We start from the raw sequence: 17,381 nt of genomic DNA, 5'->3' as shown, positions 1-17,381 counted from the left end.
CTGCCTCATTCATTGCTGGGCAGGCCATGAACCCTTGATGCGCTTTCTCATTGTATTCTCACGACTGACCTATGAAGGTGATAAAATTATTCTCATGTTTTACAGGTAGGGAAATGGAATGGTTTATATATATGAATCTAATAGTTTGGAATGGTTTATATATATGAATCTGAGAGCCTCTCTCCTTAAGTTCTAAAACATCCCAAACTGAGATGATTCTTCTCTCCTGCCTCTCCCTGCATCCTCCCTGGGCTTGGGTGAAATAAACTTGACATTCACTAACTTCAGCTTTAGCAATTTGGGGGTTACAATGGGCTGTCAGTTTCTTGGGGGGTTGGGTTTTTTTTTTTTTCATTAGCCTTTATTCGTCATACTGTGACCAGTTAGGTGGGGAGGTTCACTTGCTAATGTGCCTTTTTAAGGACCTTACCTCCTAGCAGAGAAAATTAAGTGCTGGAAAGAATGGCTCAACAGTTAGTCATATGCTGTGCTTTAATAGCATAGCCAGCCAATATGGAGAGGGGGGCGTGTGTGGAAAAAGGCAAGGTTAAGTGATTAATTTTTAAGCACTAAATATTTATTGACAGAATATCTCCCCAGGCAGTGTTCACATGCTTAGAACCCATGCTTTTAACTTGGCAGTGCTGTTTAAGCAAACAAACTCAGTCAGTTGAACACAATGATTAACAGGAAGTTGGAGCTGACAGAGTTGCCAACCTTTTGGCCAGGAGAAGAGGCTGGGGTTAAAGTCTTAGAGCAATGGCTTTCAGAATATTCAGTTCACCCCTTGGTGATTTTCCTGTAGGGAAAGGTGGACACATTAGAGTCAAAACCTCCCTGAGGCAACTTGTTTTTATGTAGAAACAGGTTGCAGGAAGGGGGTGTGGGGACTGAGCAAAGCAAATCCCAAAGAGTTACTTCAGAAATGTGAGGCAGAAAGGTGGAAATGCAATGCAGTGGCAAACGAGGAGAAAAGGAAGACAGAAAGAAAGGACAAGCATGCTCGACTGGAAGGTTACGGAACAGCCGATCAGAACTGCACCTACCAAAAGGATGGTTATGGATTCTGGAGAAAATGTAAGTTAAATCTACCTACGCTCTGATCAGATCCCAAGAGACATTTTACTCATTTCCTGGTTTTGAATGATGGGCTCTTGGAAGCAGTGTCTTTTTTTTGTGTCTCTGGTCACTGGTCTGATTTTTGTGTTTGTTTACAATCATGAGTTATGGGAGAATAAAAATTTCCTGGGAGCATCTCTGTCCAATGCTTCGCTATTAGCAGAAGCCTGTCGTCAGATTTTTAAGGGGAAGGTTTTTTACCCAACAGAGAATGCATTGAAAACTACCCTCAGTGAATCTACCTGTTATGAGTACATAGCTCAAAGTCAGTACATAACAGAAGCACTCTCTGAAGAAGAGGCTGGCTTCCCTTTGGCTTACATGATGACCGTCCACAAAGATTTTGGCACTTTTGAGAGACTCTTCAGGGCAATTTACATGCCCCAAAATGTCTACTGTGTTCATGTGGATGAAAAGGCAACAGTTGAATTTAAAGATGCAGTGAAGCAATTACTGAGCTGCTTCCCAAATGCTTTTCTGGCTTCCAAGATGGAGCACGTGGTCTATGGTGGGATTTCCAGGCTCCAGGCTGACCTGAACTGCATCAAAGATCTTGCAGGCTCTGAGGTTCCGTGGAAATATGCCATCAACACCTGTGGGCAAGATTTCCCCCTGAAAACCAACAGGGAGATAGTTCAGCATCTGAAAGGATTTAAAGGGAAAAACATCACCCCAGGGGTGCTGCCTCCCGATCATGCTATTGGACGGACTAAATATGTCCACCAGGAACTATTGAGCAAAAGAAATTCCTACATGATTAAAACCGCAAAATTGAAAACTCCACCTCCTCACAACATGACTATTTACTTTGGCACTGCCTACGTGGCCCTCACGAGGGAATTCGCTAATTTTGTCCTCCAAGACCAGCGGGCACTTGACTTACTGTCCTGGTCCAAGGACACCTACAGTCCTGATGAACATTTCTGGGTCACACTCAATAGGATTCCTGGTATGTATGTCTCTTAACTTTTGTTTTTATGAATAAACATTGCGTGGCCAATACGGAATGAACCACTGAAAAATAGTAAAAAAAAATTAACATTTTTAAAGATCTTTACAGTTTCAACTATTCATTAAAAAAATCTGTACAGCAGCTCTGCTCACAGAGTGGGTGATATAACTCATCTCCATTTTACAGATGAAGAAACTGAGGCATAGTGATTAGGGCAGAGGTAGAGACTGACTGTTTGACTTGATTTTGCTGACATACCAAGCTACCTTTCTGAGCCCATAGACCCACTTCGAATATGTGCTGTAGTCTTGAGACGTGGCAAGGAACTGAGGAACACTGACTGGTGAATGAAAGATTAAACAATTCTCCTTTAAATGTGATGGTATTTAAAGTCAGGCATAAATATGATAAATTTGAGCAGCAATTTGAACACTTAAATAATACCTTTGCCCCTACTGAAGCTCCAATAGCTAAATTCAGATCATTTCAAAATGAGAGCAAGATACAACTTTAACAATTTTCATTTGCACGTTCTTTCCTGGAACTGAGTCCGAAATTTAGAGCCTCTTAAAGATTCCTGGACCAGCGCCTTTATTTTATAGACAATGAAACCAGTGTGGTTATATGCTGTGCTCAAATTACCCTGCTAGTAAGCAAACATGCCAATTATAAACCAGGTTGCCTAAGCCTGATGTTCTTTTAAGGTGATTTTCAATTCGGTCTCAGTTGTTCCTAAACTAACTCCACATTTCCTTGGTCCAAGTTCCAAATGACTTGAATAATCTCCAGTTGTTTACAGTGAACTAATTCAGTTCTGCTAGTTCAATTTGAAATAAAAATTCAGATTCACATTTCAATTCACATTTCAGATTCAGTTTTCAAAGGAAAACTAACTTGAATCAACATGAGCATCAAGGTCATGGTTTCTTGAGATTAGTGGTTCAACCCTGGATACATATTACAGTCGCCTGGAGCTTTTAAAAATGCATTTCCTGATTTCCTGGGTAGATGTGGACTTCAGTATTTGTTCAGCCTCCGGGAAATTCTCAGGAACAGCCAGGGCTGTGAACCATCGTGGATGCTTGTTTTTGATGTTTGTGTACAAAGCTTCCTAGACTTAGAATGCTTTTTTTTTTTTAAATTTTTTTCCTTGGTAATACTTGGCAAAATTGTGAAAACAGAAAAATCCACTGGGGAAAAAGTAGTTGCAAAAGAAACAACATACAGCCAGGTTAATATCTTTAACACCTAAATACATCTCACAAATAGGAAAAAGGAACACATCAGATTAACCATGACATGTAGAAATACATATGCTAAACAATCATATACCAATGCTTACCACCAATACAAATTAAAATAAATGATTACAATTCTTTACTTCTCAAATTGGTGTTAAAAAAAAAAACCTAACTCCAGGATGGGCAATGAGTGTTCCAATACAGACCACTAGAAAAAGTATAAACCTGCACAGTCTTTCTGAAGGACAATTAGGCACCTATGTACCAAACGGCTTTGAAAATGTTCATATCCTTTTATTTAATTTTGCTCCTAGGAATTTATTCTTAAAAAATAAACAGAGATAGGAAAAAGATTAATTTAAAAGTATTTTCATCATAGTGTCACTTATAATAGCAAAAAAAGAAAAATATTCTAAAATCCTAGTTAATAGAGGACTGGTGTAGGCATAAAAGCAAAGGAAATACAGCTACTTAGAAGGCAGCTATGATAGAATGCTTTTTAAATCTGTGGTTTTCCCAAAGTGGGAAGGGGTAATGTCCTAGTGATGAAAGAAATCAGGACAGGACTCCCCTGGTGGTTCAGTGGTTAAGAATCCGCCTGCCAATGTAGGGGACACGAGTTCGAGCCCTGGTCTGGGAGGATCCCACATGCTGCAGAGCAACTATACCCGTGTACACACCACAACTACTAAGCCTGCGCCCTAGAGCCCTCGAGCCACAACTACTGAAGCCCACGCGCCTAGAGCCGGTGCTCCGCAACAAGAAAAGCCACCGCAATGAGAAGTCCGCGCGCCGCAAGGAAGAGTAGACCCCACTCGCCGCAACTAGAGAAAGCCCGCGCGCAGCAACGAAGACCCAACGCAGACAAAAATAAATAAATTTAAAATAAATAAATAAACAATTGTTAAAAAAGAAATCAGGACAAGGACCTACCGTATAGCACAGGGAACTATACTCAATATCTTGTGATAACCTATAATGGAAAAGAATCTGAAAAAAAGATATATATATATGTGTATATATATATGAATCACTTTGCTGTACACTTGAAACTAACACAACATTGTAAATCAACTATGCTTCAACAAAAATTTTTATTTTTCATTACTTTTTTAATTAAAAAAAATAAAAGGACTTCTTTTGGCAGAGATCACGGTCAAAAAAGAAATCAGGGCTCAAGAAATTGAAGTGGGGAGTCATGACCATTAAGCTGTTTATATGGGATTGTAGTACCCAGAATAAGGGAGGTAAAAGGCCCTCTTCTCACTTTTGTGTTGCTTGGACCAAATATGTATTGATCATTCAGGTCTGGGCACCAACCTGTAAGGGGAGACATTCACAAAGCAGATTCCAAAGAGAGTAGCCAAGAAGGTTAAAAGGCCAGACCCCATTTTTCAAAGAAGGGACCAAGACAAACAAAAAGGATATTCAATCTGCAAAAGACTTGAAAAGGGATCACTGCCTTCACATAATTAAAACGTTTGCCCAGGAGACAGAAATTGAACCAATGCTGTAGTTTTGGAAGAAGAATCCAGGGTCAGTGGTGGGAGATAAAAGAACCCACGGATCTGGGATTAGAATGGGTAGCTTCCTCAGTGGTGAACAAACCCAAGGGATATTCGGAAGCAGAGGCTGAAGAAACCCTGTCGAGGAACTCAATTATCAAGTGTCGGACAAGATGGCCTGTGAGTCTCTTCCACTCTGAAGTTCGTGATACTAACTAATGATTCTAATCAATTTATTGAACAGAAGTGTTGAGTTCTCAACATGATTTCTCTATTGCAACTAGATTTTTACACCTCTGGTAAATACCAGCAATTACAGATCAGCAAAACAATGGAAAACAAATGGACTGCTCCACGCATTTCAAAAACTTAAAAGAGTGAGCCCTTAAAATTGTTTCTGCATTATGGGTATGGGATCCTCGTTAGAGGCCTGTGGCCCTTCACTGGTCCAGCCAACTCTTGCAGGACCTGAGGTAGGCCTGAGTGTAGGGCTTAGTCATGAGGAGGTAAGGGAATCAGAAACTTAGGTGGCTGTCTTGTTTAACTGTTCCTCCTGCTATGTGAAAATCTGGGTCATTTCTGTTTTGAGGGTCACTCTTTGCTGATGCATGCGTATGTTCGTTGTTTGTTCTGGACATTTTAAGATTGTTCTAGTTGACTGCAGTGATTGGGGCTTATTAGGTTTCTCTAAGGAGTAATAGGACAGAAGAAAAAAGATCTCGCGGTTGAAACGGCCTCATGGGGAACTAGAACACCACCTGATAGAAATACAGTGTGAGCCACATGTGTAATTTCAGGTCTTTTGTGGCTACATTAAAGAAACAAAAATTAACAGGTCACATGAATTTAAATCATGTATTTTATTTAACCCAATATACCCCAAATATCAGTTGTGCCCGTGGCTACTGTAGTGGACAGAGCAGGCAGCCAGGTGTCCTCCCTGCTCTGGGGAGAATGGTCAGCCAGCAGTGGTGCCGTCCGAGAGCCACGCGGAGAAGTCGGCCGTGCTCGTGTGTCAGCATCTTCATTCTGCTTCTTTTTACTTATATGAAAGTCTTACCTCTGCTTCAGAGTTTTCACTTGCTTGTGGGCCCCGCGGCTTGTACTTTCAATGCCTTCCCCTTGTGTCTCCAGCCAGATTCTGGGCTGTTCCCATTGATGGTAATTCCTCTGTCTCCTGCAGATATTTATTCCCAGAGAGGCTTGCTGTGGGTCGAGTTGTCACTGTACAACGAGCATCCCTTTTCTCATTCCAGGCCACTTCCTGGGCTGTGGCTGACCTCTGTGTAGACGCGCTGCCCTCCATCGAGGCCCCAGACCATTCGGGTCAGGTGTCGCCAGGGTGGCAGTGTCAAAACGCAAAACAAAACGTGGTCTCCTCATACATAGTAAGGCTCTTCGACCATGACAGGTCCTCTGGAAGCCTCTTGGAAGATGAGAATTCCTGGGTGGTCCACTCAAGCGGACCATGAGGACAGAAGTGTTATACAAAGAGAGTTCACAGGGGCCTTGAAAGATAATGCCCACCAGACTTCACCAGCTGTTGTGAAATGAGGGTTCCTGCCTTCCCCACTTCTCCTCCCTCCATCTTTCCCCCACTTTCCCCCACTTTCCCCCCACCTCTCTCCTCCCCAGTTCCATTTGTTAATCCGTCTACAACAAGATGGCCACATTTTAGTTTCTCATCTGACTCAGCTGTGGCTGACTTCCAACTGGAGAAAAGATCCTTTACCAGCCAGGCATTCAAGTTCACTGCCTCCTACTTCCCTTATGAGTTATGCGTCATGTGCTGCATGGCTCTGCCTGTGACAGGGGCTTTCAGTGGGCATGCTTCATTCATCATGTGGTCCGTGGATTTAAAGATTTCAAAACTGACCAGTGGTTTCTGCCCCACTTGCTACAAAGGAATATTCTGATATGATTCAGTGGGAGCTTATTTCAAATTCACATTAATGAATGAATGAGAAAAGAGCCTTTCCTCCTTTCTCATTCTGAAAAAATCTCAGAAAAAAAAATCTGAGAGCAGGTTTTGTTGGAGAAGGAAGAAAAAAGGAATGCCAAGATATCTGATGGGGAAGGAATAGAGAAAAGAAGAAAATTGGAGATCGTGGGCTTGGAAGACAGATTCTACTTGCTTCTTATTCCCCCCCCCCCCCCCAGGAACCAGACTATGGACCAGCCCTTCTGGAATTCTCTGTCTTGTATGTACCCATGTGCCCTTGAAAGGGGAGGCTTGTTGAGTCTCTGCTATAGAGTCCATACTGGCCGGACTCTCTGTCATTATTGGAGGCTGGCTACTTGCTTTAGTCCCTTTATACGTTCAGATGCAGTGCTGAGGTGCCGAATGCTGGAACCTTGAGAGGAGGGAGGAAGAACAGATCTAAATAAAGCTGCTTCTGGGAACTCGTAGTCGTGGCCCCAAGGATTTGGCTGGGATCTTGCCATGTCCAGAGGGAATTTATGTTTCTCAAACACATCACTGCGTGTATGGGGAAGGAAATTTGGGGGATAAGTTTTACAATATATTAGCTTGAACAATCTCTGTTTTTGTATCTGCTGGAAATACTGACTTTTGTCAACTGCATAGGAAAGGAAATCAGTGAGTTGGGATATCTGTGAGTTCTTTTTCAAGGAAATACCATCTCTCCTCAAAACAATTAAAAATAGAACTACCATACGATCCAGCAATCCCACTGCTGGGTATTTATCCAAAGAAAACAAAAATGCTAATTCAAAAACATGTATCAGTATATACCCCTAAGTTCATTTCTGCATGATTTAGTATAGCCAAGATACGGAAACAACCTAAGTGCCCATCAACAGGTGAATGGATAAAGAAGATGTGGTATACACACACGTGCACACGCACACACACGTGCGCGTGCGCGCACACACACACACACACACACAGGAATATTACTCAGCCATAAAGAAGAATGAAATCTTGCCATTTGTGACAACATGGGTAGACCTAGAGAGTATTATGCTAAGTGAAATAAGTCAAATAAAGAAAGAAAAATACCATGTGATTTCACTTATATGTGGAATCTAAAAAACAAAACAAATGAAAAAACAACAAAACAGAGTTGTAGATACAGAGAACAAACAGGTGGTTGCCAGAGGGGAGGAGGTTTGGGGATGGAGAGAAATATGTGAGGGAGATTAAGAGTTACAAACTTCCAGTTGCAAGATAAATGAGTCACGGGTATGAAACGTACAGCATGGGGAACAGAGTCAATAACACTGTAATATCTTTGGGTGGTGACAGATGGTAACCAGACTTATCGTGGAGATTATTTTGAAATGTGTAGAAATAGCAAATTACTGTGCTGTGTAACAGGAGCTAAGGTAGGTCAATTATACTTCAAAAACAAACAAACTCATAGTAAAAGAGATCAGATCTGTGGTTACATGGGGGTGGAAATTGGATGAAGGCAGTCAAAAGATACAAACTTCCATTTATAAGATAAATATGGGATGTAACGTATGTCATAATTAATATAATGAACACTGCTGTATGTTCTCTATGAAAGTTCTTCAAGTAAATCCTAAGCGTTCTCATCACAAGGAAAAAGTATTTTTTCTTTTTCTTTTGTGTCTATGTGATGGATATTCACTAAACTTATGTGGTCATCATTTCGTGACGTATATAAGTCGAATTATTATGCCATATGCCTTACACTTATACAGTGCCGTGTGTCAATTCTATCTCAATAAAGACTTTTAAAATATCAAATTAATATTAAAATTTCATTAATTTAATGAAAATATTATTAATACTTCATATTCAGAAATAACATTTCTTCCTATGGTGACCTATCTTAATTTCATACTAAGGAAGCTAAAAGGAGATTGAAGACAAAAAAAAAATAGGAATTAGGCTCAACTGAACTAAAATCAGTGGTCACCAGTTGAATGCATTTCAGGTTTAAGCAACTGTAGAGTGTTTTTGACAAATGATCTAAATAAAGATCTGTTTACTCTGCAGCATCAGACGGTGGCTCCCAATTTTCTGGTGGGATTTAAAAGCAGTCCTGGCTCTGCCACCTGCAGTCTGCATAACTTTGGGCAAGCATAATTTCTCTGAGTCTGATTCTCATCAAAATATCTCCTTGTCAGGGGACTTCCCTGGTGGCACAGTGGATAAGACTCTCTGCTCCCATCGCAAGGGGCCCAGGTTCGATCCTTGGTCAGGGAACTAGATCCCATATGCATGCCGCAACTAAGAGTTTGCATGCCACAACTAAGGAGCCCGCCTGCTGAAACTAAGACTCAGTGCAACCAAATAAATAAATAAATATTTTAAAAAAAAATCTCCTTGTCAGACTGTGGGAAGGATTAGACAGTACACAAATTGTACCCGGTCCGTTGAAGAAACTCATTAAATGTTCAAAGAGAGGGGGAACAGATGAACTTTTTTTTTTTTTGCGGTACGCAGGCCTCTCACTGTTGTGGCCTCTCCCATTGCAGAGCACAGGCTCCGGACGCGCAGGCTCAGCGGCCATGGCTCACGGGCCCAGCCGCTCCGCGGCATGTGGGATCTTCCCGGACCGGGGCACAAACCCGTGTCCCCTGCATCGGCAGGCGGACTCTCAACCACTGCGCCACCAGGGAAGCCCAGATGAACTTCTTTGATGTGGATTGTTGAACTTTTAGTGTTACAATTTTAAAACTTCTGTGTGTGATCAAAGAAAAAAGAAAAGAGAGAGAAGAAGAACCTTTGGTTTTGAAGGTACAGGGATAATTTTTTGCTAGAAACTGGATATGTGGCCCACAGAGGTTACCCCTCAGCTGTTGCTTTTCTTAGCAACATCACACGTGTAGAGCCTTAAGTGGCTGGTTTCTCTTTCCTCTTATTAGGAAGCAGCATTCTGTGATCAGTTGAGAGCCTCTTAACTCTGCCAGGCTTCTGTCATCCTAACAACCTAGAAGACAAACGGTCTGCAGGCCCTTGCTCATGCCGTTCCCTTGTTCTGAAATGCTCTTTGCTTCTGCTGCTCATCCTGGCTTGTTCTCCAGATCTAGCTGAGATGTCACGTGCTTCCTCAGAGAAGCTTCTCTGCTCCTTTCCCCCCTACCAGAAGCAGCCACCCTGCCCACCCACTTTACTCCTACTTCGGTCATAGAGCCACTTCCATCGCATCTTAACTGGGTGTGTGGGTCCTGGTCGCCCTCAGCCCCACTTCCCTACCTCACCCCCATCTCCTGTACCCCAAAAGTGAGAACGTGAACTGGATGATTGGCACCAGGACCTAGACTTCTGGCTTGGCCAGAAGTTGAGTGGCCAAAGCAGAATGTTGAATGAGGAGCCAATGAATGGGAGAGAAAAGAGTACAATTCTGCTTCCCTCCTTTTTAAAAATTTTTTTTTAATTAATTTATTTTTGGCTGCGTTGGGTCTTGGTTGCTGCGTGTAGGCTTTCCCTAGCTGCGGTGAGCAGGGGCTACTCTTCGTTGCAGTGCGCGGGCTTCTCACTGCGGTGGCTTCTCTTGTTGCAGAGCATGGACTCTAGGCACGTGGGCTTCAGTAGTTGTGGCACGTGGGCTCAGTAGTTGTGGCACACGGGCTTAGTTGCTCCGCGGCATGTGGGATCTTTCCGGACCAGGGCTCAAACCCGTGTCCCCTGCATTGGCAGGCGGATTCTTAACCACTGCGCCACCAGGGAAGCCCTCTGCTTCTCTTAAACACGGTATTTTCTCCAAATGAAGGAAATTCTCCTGCAGTTTTGCAGAAAGTTTATTTTGTTATTTTCAATTCTATTTCAGCCTCTAAGCAGGCCCTGGGGCAGGAATCCTGCCCCCTACTTCCTTTTCCAAAGGGCAGGCATCCTTACCACCTATGCTAAATCCATCAGAAAACTTTGGGAGTGTGGGTGGGTCTGCAGGAGTTAGGGGGCATCTGATTGCTGAGATCAGCATACATCACCGTCTTCATGCATTTAGGGGATTGAAACTGTCTTAGTTCAGGGCTAGAAAAGTAAAATCAACAATTAAGGGAATCTGCCAGTCACTTTGACCCTGAGAAGCTCTGATTTTTTTTTTCTTTTTTTTTGCGGTACGCGGGCCTCTCACTGCTGCGGCCTCTCCCGTTGCGGAGCACAGGCTCCGGACGCGCAGGCTCAGCGGCCATGGCTCACGGGCCCAGCTGCTCCGCGGCATGTGGGATCCTCCCGGACCGGGGCAGGAACCCGCGTCCCCTGCATCGGCAGGCGGACTCTCAACCACCTCTCTCTGCGCCACCAGGGAAGACCAGAAGCTCTGATTTTAAATATTCAGAAAATGTAAAGTGCTTTATTTTGCTACCACTTGAATTCCATGTGTAATTGCTAAGCAGACCGCCTGGCCTTTCAGCCAGTTTTTCCCCTGGGCCCCTCTTTGCCTAGAGAAATCCTGATTATCTTTGAGGGCCCAGCTGTGAACTGTACTGAGCTCTGTGAAATCTGACCTCGCACCACCCTCAGGCAGAGTTTGTCCTCTGTGCTCTTTTTTCCTCCCTGGTAGCCCTTATCTTCTTCTGAGGGTTTATTGATGTTTCAGTATCTGTGGAGACCTGACAGAGTGCAGAGTCACGGAGAGACAGAGTGAGATTTCTATCTTTGCGAGCCTCGGCTCACACACAGTACTGGGCGTCAGACTGAATTTGATTCCCCTATGTTGCTACTATAAAATAAGCGTGGTGGGCTTCCCTGGTGGCGCAGTGGTTGAGAGTCCGCCTGCCGATGCAGGGGACACGGGTTCGTGCCCCGGTCCGGGAAGATCCCACACGCCGCGAAGCGGCTGGGCCCGTGAGCCATGGCCGCTGAGCCTGCGTGTCCGGACCCTGTGCTCCGCGATGGGAGAGGCCACAACAGTGAGAGGCCCGCGTACCGCAAAAAAAAAAAAAAAAAAAAAAAAAAAAGGCGTGGTGTTGAGACAGGTTAAAAGAATGACAGAGCCCTTGAGGACACGACGTGAACTGGTTAGAACCAACTAAGCCCAAGATGGTGGAAGATTCGACTTCCAGTGGACCTTGAGCCTCATTGTAATGCATCAGCTAAATGACACACCCACAGGCGCCATGACAGTTCCCAAACCAACCGTAAAAGGCCAAAAAGTGGGCGGTGGCCCAATGCCTGGAAGTCTCCGCCCCTTCCCCAAAATGGCTGGCATAATCCTCCCACTCATTAGCCTATGAAATTACCCAGTCCATAAAAACTAACAACCCCTCACCCTGGGGCTTCTCTCCTATGGAGTGTGTATCTGTTTGAAAAAATCTGCTTTCACTGTACTTCGGCTCGCTCTTGAATTCCTTCCTGCACGAAGCCAAGGTCCCTCACTTGGCAGCCCGTCCCAGGGACTCGCCTGAGACCCCGGGATGTGACCATCCTCTCGCGCCCCATTTTCTTTTTCCCGCAACAGTGTTGCTTTCATGCAAACCCAAAAGTCTTTGCCCAAATCACTGACAGGTGACAACCAATCCCGGTCTAGTCACTACAAAAGGAGGCAGGTACATCACCATCACATGAGTTCTTCTCAATCTGAGGCACTGGACAAACTTCCTTTTTCCTCTAAGTTTACAGCTTTATTGAGGTGTAATTTACACACCGCAGAATTGAGGTATGTAATTCAGGTGTATAAATCACATACCGTAAAACACCTGTTTCAAGTACACAATTCAGTGATTTTTAGTATATTTACAGGTGCACTGCCATTACCCCAAGTTAATTTAGAATACTTTTATCACCTGCAAAAGAAACCTCACGCCCATTTACAACCCTTTGTTTTCTGTTTTTGTAGATTTGCCTTTTCTGGACATTTCATATAAATCAAGCCATGTATGTTTTTTCATGTCTAGCTCCTTCCACTTAATGTAATGATTTTGAGGTTTATCCAGGTTGTAGCATGAATCAGTACTTCACTCCTTTATACAGATGACTACTATTCTGTTTTGTGGGTAGATCACATTTTGTTTATCCATTCATCTGTTGTCAAACTTTTGTTGTTTCTACTCCTCGGCCATTATGAATAATGCTGCTGTCAACATTCCTGTGCAAGTCCTTGTATAGACACATGTTTTCATTTCTCCTGGGTAGATTCTAAAAGTAAAATTGCTGGTCCAGGGACTTCCCTGTTGGTCCAGTGGTTAAGACTCTGCGCTTCCACTGCAGGGGGCACGGGTTTGATCCCTGGTTGAGGGATCAAAGCCCCACAAGGGGTTTTTAAATTCACTTTTGACCTCCTGTTCTGTTTCCTCTTGACTCCCTTTCTGCTGGGCATTGCTCACTGGTAGGAAGGAGAGGTCGTCGGGTCATGGCTGAGGGTGGCTGGTGTCAGGAGCCAGAGTGGAAACAGCCTTGGTCTGCTTAGGGAAGAAGTGATGTGGGCTCTGGTATGTGGTCCTGCAGAGTATTTAATTAGAAGTGATAACTAGGGCTTCCCTGGTGGCGCAGTGGTTGAGAGTCCGCCTGCCGATGCAGGGGACACGGGTTTGTGCCCCAGTCCGGGAAGATCCCACACGCCGCGAAGCGGCTGGGCCCGTGAACCATGGCCGCTGAGCCTGCGCGTCCGGAGCCTGTGCTCCGCAACGAGAGAGGCCACAGCAGTGAGAGGCCCGCGTACCGCAAAAAAAAAAAAAAAAAAGAAGTGATAACCATAAATACTAGTTATTCCCAGAAAGACACCTGATCCCCATTCACCTGGGAGACTCCGCTGGAAGAATATTTCTGGTAGAAGGACTCTGACTCATTATTTATTCATTCATTCATTCATTTCTGGTGAGATTATATAACATAGAAAGTGCACATATCATTAGGGTTCAGAATGATGCAGTTTCACAAACTAGACACACCCATGCAACCAGCATCAAGACACAGAAATAACCAGCATCCCAGTCACTACCCTGATGTCTGACAGCATAGATACTTTTACCTGTTTTTGTCCTTTATAGAAATGGAAATATACAGCATGTCCTTTTTCTCTCTGCCTTTTTTTGCTCAGTGTTATGTTTGTGAGATTCCTTTTTTGGTTGTTGCAGGCAGTTCTACTGAGTCATTCTCGTTGCTGTGCAGAGAGAAGGAGGTGTGTGTGGTTGGGGATGGGGGATGATTTTGCCCCCCAGGGAACAAATGGCGATATCTGGAGACACTACTGGTTGTCACAACTTGGGGAGAGGGGGCAAGGGGTGCTACTGCATCTAGTAAGTAGAGGCCAGGGATGCTTCTAAACATCCTACGGTGCACAGGACGGCCCCCCCAAACAAGGCGTATTCAGCTCAAAATGCCAGTAGTGCTAAGGTAGAGAAACCCTGCTGTATAACAACCATTGGTGGGCATTTGGGTCTGTTATGAACACGGCTGCAGTGAATGTTGAGCTATGCGTCCTTTGATAAACATGTACGCAAATGCAAATACCTGGGGATGGAATTACTGGGGGAGAGGATATGTCTGTGCGCAGCCTGAGTAGATACTGCCAGTTTTCCAGAGTGGTCCCAATTCACGCTTCCACCAGGAGCGCATGCATGTGTGTGTCTGCACCGATATACGGTATTTTCTGACTTTTTCTCTTTCTTTCTCTTTTTAAAAAAGTTTGTATCCTTCTCCTGCACCCTCCTCCATTTCAGCTTATGGCACACTAGATACTCAAAACATCACTGTTTGTCGGTAAATAGTCCTAATCTATATTTTGTGAAAGACTGGGGTTATGCACAGGTGTGCACAGTGTATACAGTAAATTAGAAAATGCATTTGGGGCAGGATGACCTGCAACTAGGGTTTCTCTTATTTAAATAACAGCAACTAGCACCTTTCTGTATATCCATTTTCTGCCATTCTTCCTAAAAGTACCAATTAACTTTCCAAAGGAAATCTTTTTTTTTTTTTTTTTTTTTTTCCGGTACGCGGGCCTCTCACTGTTGCGGCCTCTCCCGCTGCGGAGCACAGGCTCCGGACACGCAGACTCAGCGGTCATGGCTCACGGGCCCAGCTGCTCCGTGGCATGTGGGATCCTCCCGGACTGGGGCATGAACTCGTGTCCCCTGCATCGGCAGGCAGACTCTCAACCACTGCGCCACCAGGGAAGCCCTATCCACCATTTGAATTCATGTTTATTAAGTATTTCCAAATTATACAGTATTGTTTATCCTGAAATATTGGTTGTTTTGTTTTGTTTACAGTATATTGTTTAGTCCTAGGGAAACAGATCAGGTGGGGTCATTGAGGAAAAAAAAATCATAGAGTTTTGGCATCTGAGCCGTTGGTTCTCAAACTTTTCGTCTCAAGACTGTTAGAAATGGAAATAATTAAATTCCACCTAAAACTAACTGATGTCTTGCGGCAGGGGCCCTGCAACCTGTATGTTAACAACCCCTCCATGTAATGAGATGTCAAACAGAAGTTTGCAAACTTTTGACCTAGACTATCCTTAACCTCAAGTCACAGGCACACCAGTTTGGCTTTTGGAAACAAGTGTTTTGCTGAAACAATGAGTCAGTTCTTCCAAGGTTAAGTAATTAATTTCCACAGGTAAATTCAGTGGTAAGTTTCATCCTGAAATGTTAATTGGCTGTGACTTTTGTGGGATGATTGATTGTTCATTTTCTAAGCCCCCCAGTTTCAGGCTGTTCATAGTACTAATGGCTACATTTCTGCTACTAAAAGGTTGCCTCCTACCTGCACGGGCTTTGACATTTGCCTCTGGGGATTTGTGTAGACTGTCTTTTGCAAATATTTGCTTAGCATCCTTTAGCATGCAGGAACTGTTTCCATGACACCTTTGCTCCATCAAAATCAGATGTAGATCACTTCAGCTCACACTACCATGATATGATCTAGTACCACCGCCTCCTGGACCTGCCACCTAGGCCTTGAAAATTCTGTGTGTTAAACGTCTTACCCGCTCTGAGATGAGAATTTGAAATCATGCTTTGCATCCGTAATCTAGACAGCAACTTCTCCTGTTGCTAATTAGATGAACGGGATAGAAAATAAAATGATTGGGTCCCAGGAGAAGGTGGATTTTCCCCAGTGAACCCCCTTGGAGGACTCCTCAATTATGGGAGAATTGTTGTTTTAGTGAAAGATGTGCTTCGGAAATATCTTCTTCTCTTTAGCGTCATAATCATCACTGATAGGTAGATAGATAGATAGATAGATAGATAGATAGATAGATAGATATAGACAAATAAATAAAAGGCTTCATTTAAAAACCATCTAGCCACCCAGAACAGAATAACTTAACCGGTTGTCCAAAGTGGATTAGATTATCACCCTTCTTTACTTTCTTGTGAAATACTCTTAGTTCCAGGGGAAAAAAAGAAATCCCTATAGGGACTTCTTCGGTGGCGAAGTGGATAAGACTCCACGCTCCCAATGCAGGGCGCCCAGGTTCGATCCCACATGCGTGCCGCAACTAAGACCCAGTGCAACCTAATAAATAAATAAATATAAAAAATAATAATAAAAAAAATCCTATATTTTATAATTAAGGAAGGAATCCCTGAGTCATCTGACCTGCTTCAGTAACAATGCAAACCACACAGAAATGACCTTCCAAAGAGCAGCCAGCAGTGAGACCAAGAAATGACACCATCTCACCTCAGTTACCTACCTCTTCTGCCGATATAACGTCGCCTCTCCATGCCACGCCAACAAAAACTTCATCAGACCCAGTCCTTTTGGTGCCCTTTTCACTATTTTAACATGATAAATCTAGCTTTTGCTCAAGCCTGTGTTTCCTCAGTTTCTTTCTCAACTCCAGGATAGCAATTAATTGAGAATGGAAAAACAAGTCCCAGAACAATTATGAAGGTATAATGAAGTTTGCATTAGTACATGCAATTAAACCAAGGAAAGATGCGTGAGGAATTATGAATAGAATTCAGTGCTGATGTGGTACATTTATAGTTAGGTCTTTGTACAGGCGTGTGCTAGGGGGAAGAGAGAAAAAAGCACTATTTGTACCATAAAATCACACCTCCAGATAGCTAGAAATAGGCTTGAAAGAAAAAAATCATGGGGACTTCCCCGGCGGTCCAGTGGTTAGGACTCTGCGCTTCCACTGCAGGGGCACGGGTTCCGTCTCTGGTCAGGGAACTAAGATCCCCACATGCTGCATGGTGTGGCCAAAAAGAAAAAAGAAAAAAATCATGGATGGCTCTCCTAGCCTATGCTGTTCTAACATATAAATTAAAAATGGGCAAACACGGGTTTCAACATTCCTTCTTCCATAGCTGAAAATTGCACTTTCAAATGCCCAGATGATTCTGGACCCATTCCCAAGCGTTGAACACACCGTGTGCCAGGCCCTGGCTCAGCTGGTGAGCTGTGGGAGGGACAGGGGGCAAAAGTCCTTCTACTCTCACCCTCTAAACATGCCTGGTACTTTGAGGCTGTAGTTCACCGATTGGAAGGTTTTTATCTGCTGCCATGTCAGAGAAGTTCTAGATTTACAGCCTCCCTGGGAAGTTTCTCCACATTGGGCTTTCTTGTTTTTGTTGTCTTGCACACTCGTACTTTCTCCAACTGGAATGCCTTCTCGGTGTCAGTGTCTCACCACCGTAAGCCCTTTCTAACCACCCTGCCTCCAAGGG

The 17,381-nt window shown here is 43.8% G+C and overlaps 1 protein-coding gene across 1 annotated transcript in view; it reads left to right on the top strand.

The window, feature by feature from the left end:
- Nucleotides 1–742: 742 nt before the first annotated feature.
- The window catches only part of GCNT2 (glucosaminyl (N-acetyl) transferase 2 (I blood group)), a 79,811-nt gene continuing 63,172 nt past the window's right edge, over nt 743–17,381 (top strand). Inside the window, exon 1 of the mRNA XM_082848036.1 lies at nt 743–2,068. Within this exon, the coding sequence (XP_082704162.1) occupies nt 1,144–2,068 (925 nt within the window). The 5' untranslated portion in view covers nt 743–1,143. The remainder of the gene's footprint in view (nt 2,069–17,381) is intronic.

The sequence above is a fragment of the Leucopleurus acutus genome (genome assembly GCF_964270905.1).
Source record: "Leucopleurus acutus genome assembly, chromosome: 10".
Classification (NCBI taxonomy): Eukaryota; Metazoa; Chordata; class Mammalia; order Artiodactyla; family Delphinidae; genus Leucopleurus; species Leucopleurus acutus.
The sequence above is the reverse complement of the archived record's forward strand: the minus strand, read 5'-3'. Positions and strand labels throughout refer to the sequence as shown.